The 20,487-nt window shown below is 45.0% G+C and overlaps 1 protein-coding gene and 1 pseudogene across 1 annotated transcript; both read left to right on the top strand.

Annotated features, from left to right (window-relative positions):
* The first annotated feature begins 6,031 nt into the window (after positions 1-6,031).
* Positions 6,032-7,125, top strand: LOC125092459 (E3 ubiquitin-protein ligase RNF138-like; annotated as a pseudogene).
* A 564-nt stretch (positions 7,126-7,689) lies between these two features.
* Positions 7,690-16,679, top strand: LOC125092034 (putative protein SSX6). Its single transcript, XM_047716269.1, has 8 exons — positions 7,690-7,722; positions 9,202-9,336; positions 9,794-9,908; positions 10,266-10,361; positions 12,789-12,838; positions 14,515-14,653; positions 15,591-15,695; positions 16,164-16,679. Exons 2-7 carry the CDS (start codon positions 9,268-9,270, stop codon positions 15,689-15,691), a joined length of 570 nt encoding a protein of 189 aa, XP_047572225.1. The 5' UTR covers positions 7,690-7,722; positions 9,202-9,267; the 3' UTR covers positions 15,692-15,695; positions 16,164-16,679.
* The last annotated feature ends 3,808 nt before the right edge of the window (positions 16,680-20,487 follow it).

Genomic DNA, 20,487 nt, shown 5'->3' with positions numbered 1-20,487 from the left:
TTGCTTTTTCATCCCTTTGGTGACGCTATGTCTTTTGATGGAGAATTCATTACATTTACATTTAAAGTAACTGTTGAGGGGCACCTGGGTGGCTCAGTGGGTTAAGCCACTGCCTTCGGCTCAGGTCATGATCTCAGGGTCCTGGGATCGAGTCCCGCATCGGGCTCTTTGCTCAGCAGGGAGCCTGCTTCCCTCTCTCTCTCTCTCTGCCTGCCTCTCCATCTACTTGTGATCTCTCTCTGTCAATAAATAAATAAAATCTTTAAAAAAATAAATAAAGTAACTGTTGATAGGTAAGACTTACTGCCATTTTGTTCATTGTTTTCCAGTTATCTTTATAGTTCTTTTCTGTTCCTTTCTTCTTCTCTTGCTCTCTTCCATTGCAACTTGATGATTTTCTTTAGTGTTGTGTTTAGATTCCCTTCTCTTTATTTTTCTTTATGTGTATCTATTATAAATTTTTGGGTTGCGGTTACCATGAGGTTCGACTGAACACCCTATGTCTATAAGTGTCTTATTTAAATTGGTGGTTGCTTAAGTTCAAACACATTCTTTTTTTTTTTTAAAGATTTTATTTATTTATTTGACAGAGAGAGATCACAAGTAGATGGAGAGTCAGGCAGAGAGAGAGAGAGGGAAGCAGGCTCCCTGCCGAGCAGAGAACCCGATGCGGGACTTGATCCCAGGACCCTGAGATCATGACCTGAGCCGAAGGCAGCGGCTTAACCCACTGAGCCACCCAGGCGCCCCAAACACATTCTAAAAGCACTACATTTTTAATCCTTCCCTCCTGAATGTTTTCTGTATTTGATGTCACAATTTGCATGTTTTATTTTGTGTATCCCTTAACCACTTATTGTAGATATATTTGATTGTACTACTTTTGTCTTTTTTTTTTAAGATTTTATTTATTTATTTGACAGAGAGAGATCACAAGCAGGCAGAGAGGCAGGCAGAGAGAGAGGAGGAAGCAGGCTCCTTGCCGAGCAGAGAGCCCGATGTGGGGCTCGATCCCAGGACCCTGGGATCATGACCCGAGCCGAAGGCAGAGGCCCTAACCCATTGAGCCACCCAGGCACCTTGTCTTTTAATCTTCATACTAGCTTTATAGGTTATTGATCAACTACCTTTACTATATGCTTGCTTTTACCCATGAATTTTTTTCTTTCATAGTTTCCTTACACCTAGTAATGACCTCTTCTTTTCAATGTAAAGAAGTCACTTTAACATATCTTGTAAGCCTGATTTAGTGGTGATAAACTTCTTTAACTTTTGTTTGTCTGGGAAACTCTATCTCCCCTTAAATTCTGAGTGATAATCTTGCTGAATGAATGAAATATTTTTGGCTTTACAGATTTTGTGGGGTTTTTGTCCATCAGCTTTAAATATATTATGCCACTTTCTTCTGGCCTGTACGGTTTCTGCTGAAAACTGCTGCTTTTAAGATTCTCTCTTTTGCTTTACTTTTTGACATTTTAATTATTATGTGTCTTATGCTCTTTGGGTTCATGTATTTGGGAATCTCTCTGATTCCTGGACCTAGATGTCTGTCTTTCCCCCAGGCTAGGGACGTTTTCAGCTATCATTTCTTCAAATATGTTTTCTGCCCCTTTCTCTCTCTCTTCTTCTGGGACCCCTATAATATGGGTATTAACATAAAGAATGTTAATATGCTTGATGTTGTTCCAGAGGTCCCTTAATGTATCCTCATTTTTTAAATTCCTTTTTCTTTTTGCTGTTCAGTTTGGATGATTTCCACTACCCTGTCTTCCCAGATCACTGATCTGTTCTTCCACATCCTCCAATCTTTTACTGATTTCCATTAGTGTGTTTTTGTTTCAGTTATTTTATTCCTCAGCTCTGAATTGTTTTTTTTTATATTTTTTCTTTGTTGACATTTTCAATGAGTTCATTAACTCTTTTCCCAAATTCTCTGAGCATCTTTATGATCATTACTTTGAACTCTTTATCAGGTAGATGACTTATGTCCGTTTCATTTAGTTCTTTTCCTGAGGTTTTGACTTATTCTTTCATTTGTAACATATTCTTCTGTGTCCTTATTTTGTCTGACTCTCTTTGTTTTTTTCTATGTATTAGGTAGGTTCACAACATTTCCTGGTCTTTCAGATAGTGGCCTTAGTAGAAGGCATCTTATGGGCCCCAAAAGCATGATCCCCTCTGGGCACCAGAACCAGGCACTCCAGAGGTGTTCCCTGTGTAGGCTGCATGTGCAGCCTATTGTGACTGCTGGTGGGTGGTGCTGGCCCCCAGCATGACTGCCTGAGAGCCCCAGCTGAAGCTGCTGTGGATGTGTTGGTGGGTGGAATTATCTCCTAGTGTTGCTGGCTGTGAGGTCGGCCCATGACTCTTGCAGGCATGCTGGTGGATGTGGCTACCTCTCTCTGTCATAGGAATCACTTTGGAGGGGCACTGGTCCCAACTGAGGCTGCCCACAGGGTGTGGTGGGGCAGAAGTTACTTTGGAAGGGTGTCTGCTGAGACAGGCCTATTGTGCAGGGTGGGGCTGCAAAGAAATCAGGTGGGGCAAGTGGTGCTAGCAAGGTAGATGGAGAGTGTCTGAACTGGTACCTGCTAGCACTAGCCAAGCAAGGCTGAAGGAAGGCAAGAAAAATGGTAACTGCTAGCACTTCTGTTCCAGGTAAAATTTCCTACAGATCTCTACCCTCCAGAACATATCCTAAAATTAGTCAATAATTTTCACATGTGGCCCAGGTATTTTTTAATCTGCTATCTCTGTTCTGGGTGTCAGAGCAAGTGAAATTGTGTAGAGCCTTGGTTTCCTATAGCCCACCAACTTTCCCAGAATTAAGCTCCACTGATTTTCAAAACCAAATTTTATGGAGGCTCATCTTCCTAGGGCAGATCCTCAGGGCTGGTGGTCCCTAATGTGAGACTTGAACTCCTGGCTCCTCACAGAGGACCTCCATGCCTGTGATATTCCTTACACTTATGAGTTGTTACACCAGGGTTTGGTTCTCAACCAGGGTGCATCTCTGCCATTCCTACCTTTCTTTTTTTTTAAGATTTTATTTATTTATTTGTCAGAAAGAGAGAGAGTACAAGCAGAGGGAGAAGCAGGCTCCCAACTGAGCAAGGAGTGATTTGGGACTTGATCCCAGGACCCTGAGCTGAAGGCAGACCCTTAACCAACCGAGCTACCCAGGTGTCCTATTTCTTACCCTACTTTTCTCTCTCTTTTTTTTTTTTTGAGATTTTATTTATTTATTTGACAGAGAGAGACGCCACGAGAGAGGGAACACAAGCAAGGGAGTGGGAGAGGGAGAAGATTTCCCACAGAACAGGGAGCCAGACACGTGCTCAATCCCAGGACTCCAGGATCATGACCTGAGCCGAAGGCAGATGCTTAACGACTGAGCCACCCAGGTGCCCTCCTACCCTTCTTGATGTAACTTTTTCTTCATATCTTTGGGTGTGGATGGGCTTTCTGCTTGTCTCTAAGTTATGCTCAGAAAGAGTTGCTCCAGATAGTTACAGCCTTGATGTGTCTCTGGGAGGAGGAGGTGAGCTCAGGATATTTCTACTCTGCCATCTTTCCCTCTAAGAGTGATAACCTGATTTCTAGTGTCCATGTCCAAAGAGAAATTTTGACCAGGATGGATCATACCCAGAGTTTAATCCATACCTATTTTAGGTGTTGAGTTTTGTTTTTTTTTTTTTATTTGACAGAAAGAGAGATCACAAGTAGGCAGAGAGGAAGGCAGAGAGAGAGGGGGAAGCAGACTCCCCGCTGAGCAGAGAGCCCAATGCAGGGCTCAATCCCAGAACCCTGGGATCATGACCTGAGCCAAAGGCAGAGACTTAACCCACTGAGCCACCCAGGTGCCCGAGATTTGGTATTTTTGAGCTGATAATATTAAATGAGATTTGGGACTTGAGTTCATAGTGCAATGCATTGAGAAATTTGGGGATTTGGTGACATACTACATGTGTTTTTTTTTTTTTTCTTGTGGGATGGACATGAATCCTTGGGGACCAGGAGGCTGATTACAGGTGAATAACCCCCCCCACCACCAAAGATATTCTATTTCCTGGAATTTATGTATGTTACCTTACAATAATAACAAAAAAAGGACTTGCTGATGGGATTAAGTTAAATATCTTCAGATAAAGATCTTATCCTGGATTATTTGGGTGGATCCTAAATGTATCACAAGCTTCCTTATCAGAGGGAAGCAGAGGGAAATTTGACACCAAGAGAAGAAAAGAGGGGGGTGTGACCATGGAAGCAGAGATTAGAATGATGCGGCCACAGCCAAGAAATGCTGGCAGCTACCAGAAGCTGGAAGAACAAGGAGCATATTCTCTCCTAGAGCCTCTGAAAGGAGCACAGCCCTGCTGACACCCTGATTCCAGCACAGAGAAACTAATTTTAGACTGCTAGTTTCCAGAACTGTGATAAAATAAATTTGTTTGTTTGTTTTAAGATTTATATTTATTTATTTGACAGAGAGACACAGCAAGAGAGGGAGCACAAGCAGGGGGAGTGGGAGAGGAAGAAGCAAGTTTCCTGCCGAGCAGGGAGCCCAATGCAGGGCTCCATCCCAGGACCCTGGGATCATGACTAAGCTGAAGGCAGATGCTTAACGACTGAGCCACCCAGGCACCCCAAATTTCTGTTGTTTTATGCTGCAAGACATTAATTTGTTACAGCAGCCAAAGGACATGTGAGTGATTGCAAGAGATTATGTAGATTTTGTTGAAGGTTCTTTGTAGTGTTAAAATGCATTCATTCATTCATTCAGCAACCAATAAATATTTGAGGCGATATGAAAGAGTAATTAAAACCACAGACTACGGATTCAGTTCAACTTGGGAGTGAATTCTAGCTCTGCTACCCACTGATTGTGTGACCTTGATCAGGGTGTTTAACTCTCTGAGCCTCAGTCTCAACATCTGCACAATAAGGATAATAACAGTACTTAACTCAAGGTGAGGTTCTGAAAATTACATGGGATGATGTGCATGAAGGGCTTTGTGCTGGCAGCAAGGGTCACTGCCGTCCCTGTTCTCAGAGAGCTCTGTCATTCTGGGAGGAACAACTTAGAGAGATCAGGGCTGTGGCTAGAAAGCACAGGGGAGGGGCACCTGGGTAACTCAGTGGGTTAAAGCCTCTGCCTTCAGCTCAGGTCATGATCCCAGGGTCCTGGGATCAAGCCCTGCATCAGGCTCTCTGCTCAGTGGGAAGCCTGCTTCCCCCAACCCCGCCTCCCTCTCTGCCTACTTGTGATCTCTGTCAAATAAATAAATAAAATCTTAATATATATATATTTATTTATTTATTTATAATAAATATATTTATTTATATTAATAAATATATTTATAAATATTTATATATATAAGTATATATATAATAAATATATATATATTTATTAAAATATATATATATTAGAAAGCACAGGGGATATTGGGGACCCATTGGAGACACTGGTGGTGGGGAGGGGGAGAAAAGAATGCCTAGAGAAAGTAACTTCTGAATCCCCTGAGGGACACAGTGAACCGTAATTACATGGATACTTTTTAATACTATTGTAAGTATTACTCTTAAGGGATAAAACTTGCTCCTAGCTATTGGGTATTCTAAGAAAAGCGCATTTTTTAAAAAGCACCTATCAAGGGGCACCAGGGTGGCTCAGTCGTTAAGTGTCTGCCTTCAGCTCAGGTCATGGTCCCAGGGTCCTGGGATCAAGCTCCGCATCAGGCTCCCTGCTCGGCAGGAAACCTGCTCCTCCCTCTCCCACTCCCCCTGCATGTGTTCCCTCTCACTGTGTTTCTCTCTGTCAAATAAATAAATAAATCTTTTTTTTTTAAAGCACATATCAAAAATGGAGAAAAAAATGAAGTTTAAGATGATTCCCCTCCCCGACTGGGTTTGCATGGGGAGTCAGGTAGGCGGCCACTGCCACCTTGGCTGCTGAACTGCTGCTGCCACCACCATTGCTTTGATCCTCCATCCGTCACCACCATTGCTTTGATCCTCCATCCGTCTCACCATGGCTGAGGAGCTCTCTGCAGCCTCATCCTACACCAAAGATGATTTCTACTGTCCCATCTGTTACAGGTGCTAAAAACTGCCATGAGGCCATGGTCTATCAGCACGTCTTCTGTAGAAAATGTTTTCGGACTACAACAAGAGAAAGCAGAATACATTATCCCCTCTGTTACCGAAACGTGACTAGAAGAGAGAGTGACTGTCCTAAACAAGCCTAAGACCTTGAAACTATCATGCGGTTTGCTGATAGCTGCAGATGCTGTGCAAAACAAATTAAATTCTATAACTTGAGACATCATTACAAATTTTGTTAAGAAGTATCAAGATGTCCTTGCTCAGCAGGGAGGCTGCTGCACCCTCTCCCTCTGCCTGCTGCTCCCTGTGCTGTGCACTCTGTCCCACTCTCGCAGGCGCTCTCTCTCTGTGTCAAATAAATGAGTAAAATCTTTATAATTTTTTTTTAATTTTAAAAAAGGGATGCCTGGGTGGCTCAGTCAGTTAAGGGTCTCCCTTCGGATCATGTTGTGATCCCAAGGTGCTGGAATCAAATCCCACCTTGGGCTCCCTGCCCAACAGGAAGCCTGATTCTCCCTTTTCCTCTGCCTGTTGTTCCTCTTGCTTGTGATCTCTCTCTCCTTGTCAAAAGAATGAATACATTTTTTAAAAAATAAGAAGTATCAAGATGAACATGGTGATTCCTCTCCCATTCCGAACATTCAGATCTCTCAAGATCCAGTAGGAAACAGTAATAGGAGTGAAACACTCACCTCTGAGAACACAGAAACTTGTCAAGAAAATACAGGTTTTTCTGAGCATCCCACTTTAAAGTGTCCCTTTCATCAAGGATCAAATTTTACCTGACAGCATTTATGAAATCACTGTAACAATGACCAGATAGTTCCTATTTCAGATCATTCCTGTGATGTGTCCTATTTGTGTGTCTCTTCGCTAGGGAGCTTCTAGCTAAATTACTAGAAATTTTGTTAGTCATCTAATCAAAGACATCAGTTTGATTACAGATGATTTGTTAATCTTCATCTAGAGCAGAAAACCCAGTATCAGACTGCTATTGAATCTTTTCAAGTGAACATATGAAGACTGTGGACATCTCTGAAACTTTATACCTGCAAGTGCTATCTTTAATGGGACAACTATATGAAGTCATTGTCTCAATATTTCGATGTGTGTATTAACAAAAGTAATTCAATCTAAAAAAAGAAGTTTAAAATTCTTAAGTCACTAGAGAGATCCTAGAAAAGAACCCCTGAGGAACTTGCAACTGAGAAAGTTGCAAACTGATAGCAAGGATTTGAGGTGGTGGCCTCGTACTTACTATTTATTAAAATGAAACAATAAAGTCAGAGCAGAGAGTAGCAAGATGTACGCTGAAGGGAAAAGGAACATCTGAGCATGCGCAAGGAATGAGCTTATGGAATCTGGAGTGGCCAATTCTGGCAGAGTGCAATCCTGCTTCAAGCGGGAAAATCAACCCACTTTGAAAAGACGGTCCTATCCCTGGAGCTAGACTTTTAGACCCTGTTCCTGACTCATTTGCCCCGCCTACTCTCCTAGGCTTTGATTGGCCAGTTCAAGTTCATTAACTGTTCTGATTGGTTGACTACTCTTGGGCAGTGGAATTCTGGGACTTCATCTCGTGGAGCGATTCTTAGCCGCCACCGCTTCAACCCTGAGGTAAGCGCTCTCTTTGGACCGTCTTGAACAGGTTAAAGATAGGCTAGTAAAAAAGTAAGGAACCTCTGTAGATCACTCAAATAGTTTAGTTCTTGCTATACCTCAAGATCCTTAGGACTGAAAAATGATTTAAAGCTTTTCGGGGTAATCCCGGTCAGGCAAAGATAAAACTAAAACTATTTTTGGCCTGTAAGACTTTCTAATTGTTCTTCCTGAAGGAAAAAGAACTCCCCTTAATCCAAGAAACCCCCAAATCAGCTAGATGCCGCTAGATTTCTTTAACTGGAGATAAAAGCCACTGCCTAAGTGACTCCTTTATTGCCTTCTCCAGGATTAAGCAGAAACTTTCTTGGCCTCGGAGATCCCTAAATTTCCTCTCCTTAAGAGTTTCCAAGTGCCATCAGTTGGGGAACACCAGATTACTACATTAAAACTCTCCACATTCTGGGGCGCCTGGGTGGCTCAGCCCGTTAAGCATCAGCCTTTGGCTCGGGTAGGGATTCCAGGGTCCGGGGATGGAGCCCCGCATTGGGCTCCCTGCGCGGTGAGGAGTCTGTTTCTCCCTCTGCCCCTTCCCCACCTCGTGCTCATTCATTCTCTGTCTCTGTTTCTGTCTCTCTCACAAAAATAAATAAAATCTTTTAAAAAATAGAAAAATAAAGCTCTCCATATTCTCAGCCTAAGCGAAGATTGGTCCTGTAGTCTTGGAGATTCCACTTCCCTTCACACTAAATATTTTCTTTTTTTTTTTAAGATTTTATTTATTTGACAGACAGAGATCACAAGTAGGCAGAGAGGCAGGCAGAGAGAAGGGGGAAGCAGGCTCCCTGCAGAGCAGAGAGCCCCATGCGGGCTCAATCTCAGGACCCTGATATCATGACCTGAGCTGAAGGCAGAGGCTTAACCCACTGAGCCACCCAGGCGCCCCTTTTTTTCTTAAAGGTTTTATTTAAATATTTTCTTTTTTAATAAAGATTTTATTTATTTATTTGCCAGAAAGAGAGATAGAGAGTGTTCAAGTGCGGGGAGGGGCAAAGGGAGAGGGAGAAGCAGGCTTCCTACTGAACAGAGAGCCCTGGACCCCAGGATTATGATGAAGGCAGACACTTAACCGACTGAGCCACCCGGCTTCCCTGATTCTTTTTTTTTTTTTTTAAGATTTTATTTATTTATTTGTCAGAGAGAGAGAGCACGCGCGTGCACAAGTAGGGGGAATGGCAGGCAGAGGGAGAAGTAAACTCCCTCCTGAACAAGGAGCCCAAATGTGGGACTCAATCCCAGTACCCTAGGATCACAACCCAAGCCAAAGGCAGATGCTTAACCGACTGAGCCACCCAGGCATCCTGCCCCATATTTGCTTGACACCCCCTCCTTGTCCTTTCTCAGGGACAGATAAGCCCAGGATGGAGAAAAGTAGAACCTTGATTCCAGGTGATTAACTGAATATAACCTACCCTCAATGCTGTCTCTCTTCCTCAGGACCTTTGGCCTTGTGGCTGGAGAGATTAGGCTACATCCTTCGGAGATCAAATTATTCCCGGCGCCATGAATAAAGGCAGCTCCTTTGCAAAGAACTCCAAGGAGGATACCCAGAAATCAGAGAAGAAATGCAAGGTGAAGTGTTCTGGAGGGGGTCGAGGAATGGCCCAGGGGATACTGTAGGGGGACTAGATTTTGAGGAGGTGAGTTCAGAGGTACTAGGGAGAAGGAGCAGAGTATCGGTGGGGGGGAGATCCATAGCCTCTGGAGCTTCCCACCTTCACTCTGTCCTCACCTAGCATCTCTGGAGACAACCAGTCTTTGACCTTGCACTGCATTTGGTGACTCTCAGTCCATTCTGGAAGGTGAAAGAGCATGCCATCAGCATTAAGCATCTACCGCAAGCTGGGGAAGAGGGTAGGGAATGTTACCCATGTTCTCTCGGTTAACCTTGACATTAACCAGGAGGTATTATTCTCCTCAGTTCACAGATCCCAACATGGAGGTCCTGTAGCAGAGGAAGAGACCCCCGCTGAAGATCAGACATGTTTAGCTGAGTTGCTGCTCTGACGTACTTATTTTTCTTTCCTAGGCCTTCAAGGATATTTCCAAATACTTCTCTAAGGAAGAGTGGGCAAAGCTTGGATACTCAGATAAAATCACCTACGTGTACATGAAGAGAAACTATGACACCATGACTAGTCTAGGTAACAGAAAGTTCTGGGTGCAGACAAACCTGGGAACACATGACCATCCCTCAGTCCCTTTACATGCCATGCCTTCTTCCTAGGCTGCTTAAGTGTCCCAGATCTTCCTTTTGTGCAGGGAGAAATCCCAGGGCAGCTTTGAGGCACTCTCCTCTTTTTAATATTCTGTGCAGGGCTGAGGACCTGAAGTGGCCACAAAGAGGCTCAGACCTAGGTCTTGCCCATTTCTCTTCTGCTCACTCTGGTTTGGAATTCCCAGCTGATGAGCTTGACCGTCCCTGCTGCCTCCCAGGATTCTACCCCACATTCCTCCTCTCAGGTTGTCTCTTAAGGGACAAATATTTTGCTTCTTTCTAGGTCTCAGGGCCTCTCTCCCGGCCTTCATGTGTCCTAAAAAACGAGCCATGAAATCCAACGGGCGTGATTCTGATGATGATCAGAACGAGAATCAGGGTGAGTCAAAGGAGAGGTTTCAAGAGAGCATCCTGCAGCCCAGTTGCTTTGGGGTCCAGCTGCTTAGGAAGGATTCTCTGGAGTTTGTTTCCTCAAAAGCATCATGGCTGAGTGAGAAAAGTTGGATATAGAAGGTTGAGTAGAGTCAGAGGTCATTCATATAAAATCTTAAAACATGCAAAGCAAGAGTGTGTATTTTTATGGATAATAAGTAAATGGTAAGTGCATAAAACATGAATGAGAATAAAACCCATCAAATTCAGGAGTGCAAAGGGAGGGATGTCAGGGATCAGGGAGGACTGCACAGATGGCTTCAGCTGTGACTTGTTTATAGTGTTTTGTTATATTTTGAATAAAGATCTCAGAACAGTCTGAAGCAGTTGCGGGATAATGGGAAGTTCTGACAAGACTCAGTGGTAGATGCGCATATGTTTCCAAAATTATTCTCCCTAAGTTTCTCTACATTTGAAACATTTCGTTTTTTAAAAAGGAGTTATGGTTCTTGCTAAACACTGTTAATGAATCACAGGACAATTAAGAAAAATTTCATTATAGTGTAGATCCATGTGGAGCATCTGGCCAGCTGTCGGTAGAGCATAAGACCCTTGATCTCGGAGTCATGAGTTCAAGCCCCATGTTGGGCATAGAGATTACTTTTTTTTAAAGTACAGGGACGCCTGGGTGTCTCAGTCAGTTGGGTATCCAGCTCTTGATTTCAGCTCGGATCAAGTCTCGGGTCGTGGGATAGAGCCCCACATTGGGCTCCACACTCAGCTCAAAGTCTGCTTATCTCTTTCCCTCCCCCAGCTTGGGCTTGCTTGTGCACACATGTGCGCTGTCTTGCTCTCAAATAAATAAAATCTTTTAAAAATAAAATTTAAATTTAAAAAAGTGTAAATCCACAAAAAACTTCCAGAGTCAATGTCATAATAGGTCATAAGTATCAGATAAATATCTTAAGAGAGAGTGATGAATGCATTAGGAAATGACATACGGCTATATCCCCAAGTTTTAACTAAACCAAATAGTCTTCTTGCTCCCCATCAAACCTGATTCTATGTGTTGAGTTTGGGAGATGTTTGAGAAAGTGATCCTTCACACATTAGCTTTTCTCCTTATCAGTGAGCAGAGGTAACATATGGTGAAAAGGGTAGCAGATTCTAGAAATCTTTGTGTATTTGATCAGTGTGTGTACTCACCATAAAGGGGATGAAATGTATTCACTTGCTTTTCTGCTCTGACAGCACAGCTGTAAGCAGACAGAGTCAGAATTTTCAAACTGTCTCCAACAGACCTATGACTCTCTGGGAAAACAGGCCAGATTCTGCAAGCACCCAAAATTGCTGAGAGGGCTGAAAATCCAGTGCTTGAGAGTCTACAGTTTTTGACACTACAGAAGTACCTTTTTTTTTTTTTAAAGATTTTATTTATTTGACAGAGAAAGACACAGCAAGAAAAGGAACACAAACAGGGGGAGTGGGAGAGGGAGAAGCAGGCTCCCCGCTGAGCAGGGGCCGACTGAGCCATCCAGGTGTCCCTGAAGGAGTATCTTTATACTGGAAATATTCCAGAACCACTGGGCCAAATCACCCACGATTCCTCATACACCTAATGGCTTTGTTGAAATGTAATTGGCATACTATAAAATTAACCTGGTCTGAGTGGACAGTGATTTTAGCAGCCACATCCTTTTAAGTCAATGCAATCAATTAATTAATTCAATCAGTTTAATTCTTTGGGTAGGGGAAAGGTAAGAAATATGTTGTAGCACAGGATAAGGCAGTGATGGGGTTTGGTTCAAGGTTTAGAAATCATCGGGGCACCTGGGTGGCTCAGTGGGTTAAAGCCTCTGCCTTCAGCTCGGGTCATGATCCCAGGGTCCTGGGATCAAGCCCCGCATCGGGCTCTCTGCTCAGCAGGGAGCCTGCTTCCTCTCCCTCTGTCTGCCTCTCTGCCTACTTGTGATCTCTGTCTGTCAAATAAATAAATAAAATCTTTAAAAAAAAAAAAAAAGGTTTAGAAATCATCGGAAGGGGACACCTGGGTAGCTCAGTCTGTTAGGCCGCTGCCTTAGGCTCGGGTCATGATCCCAGGGTCCTGGGATCGAGTCCCGCATCAGGCTCCTTGCTCGGCAGGGAGCCTGCTTCTCTCTGCCTCTGCCTGCTTGCATTCTCTCTCTCTCTCTCTCTCTGACAAATAAAATCTTAAAAAAAAAAGAAATCATCAGAAGGAAAATTATGAATTGGTGCCACAAATAAATGTATAAACCATGCTTAAAGACAGTTCAAAAACCAGTCTCAAAATAACTCCTTGACAATAAGTGGACTCATAACCCTTTCCTGCAGAACCCCCTGATGCCACAGGAGTCTCAGGAGTTTGGGAATATTTGCCACCAAAGCAAAATTCCTATTTATCACTTTCTTTTAGATGAATCTTCTCAGGAATCTTCTGATGCTCAAGAGAGAGAGAAAATGAAGGTAAGTATCTCCCAAATCTAAAAAACCAGAGATTCTCTCCCTCCACAGATGAGAACATCAGCAAGAGTGGGAGGGTACTGAATATAGCCGGACCGTCACTGCCTCCCTTTCCTGATCTCTCCTGACAATTCCTGATGCATCGGTTGCTTAATAATGAGGGATTGTGATAGTCGATACTTCTTTTATTTTCACAGTGATGTCAGATAATTCACCAGCTTTCATTTCTTTAATCCTTCAGAAAAATCTCGATGGCATTTTCTTAGCATTATTCCCAGCTAATAATGAAGATATTATTAATAATAATAACTAATCATAAAGTTGAGGCTATTGTAGCACAGAGATTCTAAGTAATTTTTCCGAGACCATGTGGCAGTGATAGTAATCTGTACATTTGAAACATTTCTTTTTGTAAAAGCCCTTATTGTTCTTGCTGAACAATATTGTTCTTGCTGAACACTGTTAACGAATCACAGGACAATTAAGCCCCAAATGATATCCCAGCTCATGAGCCCTTTCATGTGTCTAAGTTCAGGGGTTACCCCCCAACACACACACACACCAAGGGTTCTACCCCACAGAAGCTGCTAAGGCCTTGGTTTAGATATCCACTCTCGAAAGAGGAAATACCAGCTCCCCTCTGCTCTGCGGTAGGGCCAGTCTCTCCTGGCTTGAGAATGACCTTAGCTGTCAGCCCCTCCCTACTGTGAGCTCCTATGGGAACTTGTCTGCACCTGAGGCATCTCTGAAGCCTCCATCCGGGCCCCGGTGCTGGGGACGGGGGACCGTCTGAGGTGCCCCAAATTGTTCCTTGAGTAAGTGATTCCGCGGTTTTAGATTAAACTCTACTTTAGAGGGAAAAGGCCCCTGGAAGTTGGATTGCCAGTGTGGAGACCTTGGAGACAATGCAAAGAAGGATCAGAAGAGAAAGTATTCATTTTCATTATCACCACATTGAAAAGTGTTTGCAAGCTTGGAAAGGACTTTCCCTTAGCTGCTTCTACTTTTCTTCTTCCCTGTTTCAGAAATGAGGGAGCTGAAGGAAAGGTAGCCTAAGATTGTTGGTCAGTGACTCACACGCTGACGCAAACAGAACTGGTACAGCAGCCATCTTGCCTACTTCCCCGTTAACCGTTCTTGCCAGGGCAGGACAGAAGGTGGCATCTGGCGTGGCTTTCTTCGCTGTCTATATTAGTTGCTGTGCACCATTCCTTTCCTCTCCCCCATGCTCCTCTCCCTTCTACTGTTTTCCAGCCGTGTTGCGTCCCCTCTGAATTTTTACCTTTACTCTCCCAGCAGTTCTCTATCAGCTTATGCGCGATTCCCTTATATTTTATAGAAGCCCCTCCTTTCTTCCAGAGACCATGTGGAATCTTAGAATGCTACTCTTCCCCGAATCTTCTGTATACCACATACCACTTCCATGGAGCATTTTTGCTGTTTGCAAGAATATCTGAAAGGGGGGGTGAAGACAAACGTTCTAGTCCTGGAAACACCTTTCATTTAGGCCATTGCTTTTTGTTCTAACCTTCCTCATAATTTAGGTACAGGTTATATAATGATCTCCCAGAGTTGTTGAGGACATTAATCAAGGTATGGATGTGAAGACACTTCGTAAGCTCTAAACTACTAGAGGAATGCCATTGATACTCTTTGTATGTGACCTTCACATTAAAAAGGTGATGCTCGAGAAAACAATAAAGGAAGAAAGTGATTCGGAACCAATACCAATAACACCTGGCCCTGAGCAGGCTCAGAAAGAGCCATGCCCCCCAGAAGAAGCGAGTACCTCTGGTCAAAAGAGTGAGAACATACCAGGTAAGAGATGCCTCGGTGGCTCCGTCAGCTAAGCATCTGCCTTCTGCTCAGGTCGTGATCCCAGAGTCCTGGGATCGAGTCCTGCATCTGGCTTCTTGCTCAGCGGAGAGCCTGCTTCTCCCTCTGCCTGCCGATCCCCCCTGCTTGCGCATGTGCTCTCTCGCTTTCTCTCTCTCTGACAAATAAATACAATTTAAAAAAAAAAAAAAGAAGAAGATACCAGGTAAGAGGTAGCCATGTGGGAGCAACCCCTCTGCCTTTCCTGGCTATGTTCCAGTATGTGGTCTAGGCATGGGGGATGGATCCTGGGTGGGCCTGGGGCCAGACCTGCTGGAGGAGCTCACCCAGCTCCAGCCGAGATGTTAGAACGTGACTTCCAGAGTCACAGGTTTGAATTATCATTGATATAACAGCGGGTGATTCTAGGCAAGTCTTCCAAATTCTCTGAATTCCAGATTCCTTGTCCGTAAAATGGAAATAAAGAATCGTAGTTCACAAATTGTTCAAGGCGTTAAACCTAGAAAGCCTGACGACACGAAAGGTGGTCAAGTCATTCCATCTGTGATAACCCGGGAACATATCTCACTCACAGTTGTATCCCCAGCCCTCAGCTCAATGCCTGACGCACAATATGCCCTTAACAAACATAGGCTGAATGAAAGAAGGTCTGAATGAATGTTCTGGTAAGTAAAGAGGGTGGCAATCCAAACCTGACAATGGGAGGAGCCAAAAGCGAAAATTCCAACTGGCATTTGGTGTGTATCAGCGCGGGTCTAACATCTCAGCCTCTCTGAGCCAGAACATGGGGAAAACAGGCTATGTCGAATGCCTGTGTGCCCTCGGGAAGGAGCAGGCATCTTCTTATCTGGGAAAACAGAGACTAACACTCCCCAGCCCATCTGCGCCCCCCCCATTTACCAGCTCTTCTCCACTGTAGGACCCAGGAAAGTGATGAATAGTGTTTGGGCCTATAGACTGCGGGAAAGAAAGACCCTGATCGTGTATGAAGAGATCAGTGATCCCGAGGAAGATGACTAAATCTGTAAGTGACCCTTCAGTCCACACCCGCACCCCTCTGCAAAATGTACCTTTTTGTTAACAGTATTGGTGCCCCATCTTGTCACCTGTTCCCCAGAACATTCCTTTCTCCTAGTCCCTTGAGGTGCCGCTTTGAGGCTAAGTGATGAGGTTCCCCCAGGCTCTCTGTGCTCCCTGCTCTGTGTATCTAGGGATCCTCCCTACCTAGAATGCTATGGGCTCCCAAAACCATGATGTGTAGGCCACGTCTTCCTCTAGCCTAGAAACTCTGAGGACAGGTAAAGGAGTCACTGTGGCCTGAGCACAAGGTTCTGTTGGAGAAGCAGTGGGAGGTGCTTGTAGACCATGAGATAGGACAGAATCTGAGTGCTCGGGGTACTGCAGGCCCGGAGGAGGAGTTTGGTGTGGATTTATCAGGCGATCGGAGCTCACTGCCACTCACATTCCTTCTCTTTCCTTGCCTCAACTTCAGGGATGTGACAAGTGCCCATGATAAGGAGCAGAACCTGGTGGCCTTTCACGAACATGGGCACGGCTGTGAACTCCTAGCCATCAGGTGTATAGCAAGTAAAAGAGTTCACAATAGTGAAAAGTTAAGCACGATTTTTCTTACCATGTGCCAGATATTCTGTTAGATAATAGAGCTCTGTTAATAAGCAAGACATCTACTCAATGCATATTTCTTTCTGTGTATCCATGCACTTACTTTAGAAAACAAAGTATCATGGGGGTATTCTCTGCCCAGAGCAGCACAACCCTCCTCCCCTGATGCGATTGCTGGAGGGCAGCTCTGGGTGTTTGGTTTCACGTGTTTTTCTCTGCATTTACATGCACGTGCAGTACCACTCTAAGTATCTCCCACCTGCTCTTTCCCACTGCCAGCACGTCCTGGACAAGCACCTCTCATTTTGTTGCTGTCTAGCAGGTGCCCCATGCTGCAAAACCCCCTTTCTTCATTTGTGTTGCCTCAGTTGTTGATAATTAATAAATATTTACAAGTTTCTCTCGGTTGTTTGCTCGTCTTGTTCTTGGGCACAGAGCCCTGTACATATGCGTGAATGTTTCTTTAGCACACGGTCTCAGAAGCGGAACTGTCATGTCAGCAGGTTCATTCATTCAACAAACACCTACTGACCACGTCCTGTGTACCGAGCACTGTTCTAGGTGCTGGAAAAACATCAGGGAACAAGACAGACGAATGTCCCAGCCCATGTGGAGCTGGTATTCTAATGGGGGATTTTTCAGTTTTCATTTTGATGGACACCGTACACCCCAGACCCGGGGCGGGTGCTGGTTGGACACCATGGCCTTTGATGTCTGTGAGATCTCCAGGGTCGGGGGCTGGGATGGTCCATTTGGAAGTCTGTGAGATGGGGTGCCTGGGTGTCTCAGTGGGTTAAGTATCTGCCTTCAGCTCAGGTCATGAGCCCAAGGTCCTGGGATTGAGTCTCGCATCAGGCTCCCTGCTCAGTGGGGAGCCTGCTTCTCCCTCTCCCTCTGCTGCTCTCCCTGCTTGTGCTCTCCTGCTCTCTCTCCTTGTCAAATAAATAAATAAAATCTTTAAAAAATATAGAAGTCTGTGAAAGGAGACAGAGCTAAAACCATCTGCTAGGGAATGTGGAAGGATACAGGAGTGGCCCACTGGGAATGGAAGTGTCCACTAGTCATGAGGCAGGAAAGCAGCAGATGGAAAAATCCACTGGACAGAGGTATGAAATTTTCCCTCAAGAGTCTCATGACCAAAGGTTTGGGGGCTGGGGTGGGGATGAAGAGTCACGAATGGGCTAGTCTTCTGTTCACACCATTGCAGACCACAGCGTCAACTCTTGGAAAGGAAAGAGGGGAGTCTGTTTGGGAACAAACCATTGTGTGTGCTGGGAGACATTAAGGCTGTCAACAAAGGTCACCAAGGTGGCTTGCACAGGACTATCAAATACCAGCCCCAGCTGGAAACAGGGTTGATGCTGCCCATCACCTCAGCCTCCCAGCAACCATCCAGGCTTGGCAGGTCTCCACTCTCCTGTTGAAGCCTCCATCTCCCCTACCTCTGCCTCTGTTCCACTTCCAGACCCGCCCCCTTGTCCCAGTAGATTCGGATCAAAGGCAGGGAGAAACCATAAACCCACAGATGACTGGGTCCTGGAGGAGAAGGACAGGAATAGAGGCTCTCCTCGGGCTCTGATGGGTCATCATGACTCCTGGCTGAGGCCACATCTCCTGGGCCAGAACTGAGTCTGCCTTCTTCCATGGGCACCCCGTGACAGCTGCAGGGTTGCAGGCTTGCTCTCCTCACATCAGCCCTGGGACCGGGTCTCCTAAAGCCCTGGGAGTTGGTGGACCCAGAGAACTTTGCCCTGGGAGACTGAGAAAGGCTGAAAAGAATCACTATTGTTTGGAGCTCTAGATTTGGGAGTTGGCGTGGGCCATGATGAGGAATAAGACACGGCCAGGGGTGTAGACAGATGTGGACACACACATGAATTCTCTCTGACCAGCATATACCCCACGGCACAGCCTTCTACAGCAGAGTCAGCTCCTGGGGAATGTGTATCAAGAGGATCCTTATTTACCTGCTTCTCTGAGAATATTATGTTGTCGCTTGAGGTCCCGCCTCTGAATGGGACAGGTCCCAAATCTAAGACTCTGCACCCCAGTCCAGGAACACCATCGACAGGAATGAGGGAGGTCTGGTTTATTGGGTGTTCACAGTCCACCTTCTGTAATAACCCCAGAAAGTGCAATTAATATTCATCTTGTGTTTTATAGATGTTATAGATGATGATTAGATAGATAGATAGATAGATAGATAGATAGATAGATATAGAGAGAGATTATAGATGAAACAGAGACACAGACAGATGTCAGACTTGCTGCCAGAGTTCCTGCAGCTTGCATGTGTGGGAAGGAATGGGTTTGGAACTCACTGCGACTTCAGAGATATTAAGGAGGACAGGTGTGTACTGGAGGGTGAACTTGAACATGCTTCAGGTTCTGTCCCAAGTCTCAGAGTAGAGGACAACTTGGATAGCCTTGAGGGTATAATGCTAAGTGAAGTAAGAGAAACACAAATAGCATGTGATTTCACTCATACATGGAATCTAAAAAAAACAAAACAGGGGTAGCTTCAGCTCAGGTCACGATCCCAGAGTCAGGATCGAGTCCCAAATCTGGCTCCCTGCTTAGCAGGGAGCCTGCTGCTCCTCCCTGTTCGTGCTGTCTCTCTCTCTCTGACAAAAAGTAAATAAAATATTTTTTAAAAGATTAAAATATAATAAAAATAATTTTAAAATTTTTTTTAAAGAATTTATCCTTAAGGGGCGCCTGGGTGGCTCAGTGGGTTGAGCCGCTGCTTTCGGCTCAGGTCATGATCTCGGAGTCCTGGGATCGAGCCCCGCATCGGGCTCTCTGCTCAGCGGGGAGCCTGCTTCCTCCTCTCTCTGCCTGCCTCTCTGCCTGCTTGTGATCTCTCTGTCAAATAAATAAATAAAATCTTAAAAAAAAAAAAAAGAATTTATCCTTAAAAACACTTTTCTTCCCAAATCACTAGAAAGTTGGGTGGGATGGGAGATAGACATTCAGGCTCTATCTGCCATCCTCCTCCAATCATCTGTTTTTAGATATTTTATGTATTTTTATCACTACATGAATGCGATTTTCCTCCGCTTTATTCTCTAAATGGTTCTTCTTGGTGTACGGAAACCCATCTGCTATTGCATATTAGGGGCACCTGGCTGGCTCAGTGGGTAGAGCACGCAACTCTCAATCTCAGGGTCGTGAGTTCAAGCCCCACGCTGGGCGTGGAGCCTACTAAAAAAAAATGAGAAATAAAACATTGTATATTGTATTCTGTAACCTGGCTACTTGCAGGCCCCTTTGGGAGTGCAGTTTTTTGGGGGTTTGGTTTGGTTTGTTCAGCTTATAACAACAAACATTTTATTTGCTCCTGATTTTACGGGTCAGCTCTTGGGGTTGGACCAGGTGGATCTTTTGCTGGTCTTGCCCGTGATCAGTCGCAGTCGGCTAGCCGGCTGGGAGGGGCATTCGCTAGCGTGCGTCTTTGCTTCCTGTGGTCTAACCCTCAAACAGGCCAGCCTGGGCTTCTTCTTCCCATGACAGGCTGAGGGCCATCTGAGACCCACTCCTGCCCCAGGCTCTCTCTGTAGGCTTCTCACACCAACACTAGCGCAGGACTCAATCTGTTTTATTCTCCAAAAAGAAAATTCCTTTCCCAATGTTATAAAGGGGCAGTGTATTGCAGATGTCAGAGAGAAGACTGGTTGGAGGTGAAGGAGGTATGTATCTTACAGAGCTGAGCCATTCATTGTAAAAATCACCTAAATCACCTCTTCCCCCGCCAAAATATTTGACTACTGGTTCTGTAGCCAGGGTGGAGGGGAGCAAGAGCACCTGGCTCTGGGGGGTGTCCCCAAACAGACCGGGTTTGGCCACTGGCCACTGACAAACTCCAAAGGCAGACAACTGAGTGGTGGTGATATAAAGGAATTTATTGCACCAGGAAGACCGTGGACTAGTGTCTCAAACGACTGCCTCCAAAGTGCCCGAGAACACTTCCGGGTTTATATAAGGAAAATGTGGGGTAAAGCTGGGTGGGTAAGCACAGGTAGGCACTTAGGGTCAAACGGATCATCATCTTGAGGTCAGTCATGCGTGAGGGTCTTGCTGGCTCAGGGCGGTCCTTCTTGCTTGACAGGGTGCGTGTCTGGGGATGCTTAGCCCTCAAGCCTCCCACCTGAGCCAAGAGACAAAGTGGAAAGAAAGAACGAACACTGGAAAGT

This window comes from Lutra lutra, chromosome X (genome assembly GCF_902655055.1).
Source record: "Lutra lutra chromosome X, mLutLut1.2, whole genome shotgun sequence".
Classification (NCBI taxonomy): Eukaryota; Metazoa; Chordata; class Mammalia; order Carnivora; family Mustelidae; genus Lutra; species Lutra lutra.
This window is presented reverse-complemented; position numbering and strand designations above follow the sequence as displayed.

Coding starts and splice junctions, on each gene's coding strand:
- LOC125092034 (XM_047716269.1), top strand. CDS start 9,268: ATGAATAAAGGCAGCTCCTTTGCAAAGAACTCCAAGGAGGATACCCAG. Junction 12,839..14,514: donor AAGAGAGAGAGAAAATGAAG/GTAAGTATCTCC, acceptor CACATTAAAAAG/GTGATGCTCGAGAAAACAAT. Junction 14,654..15,590: donor AAAGAGTGAGAACATACCAG/GTAAGAGATGCC, acceptor TCTCCACTGTAG/GACCCAGGAAAGTGATGAAT.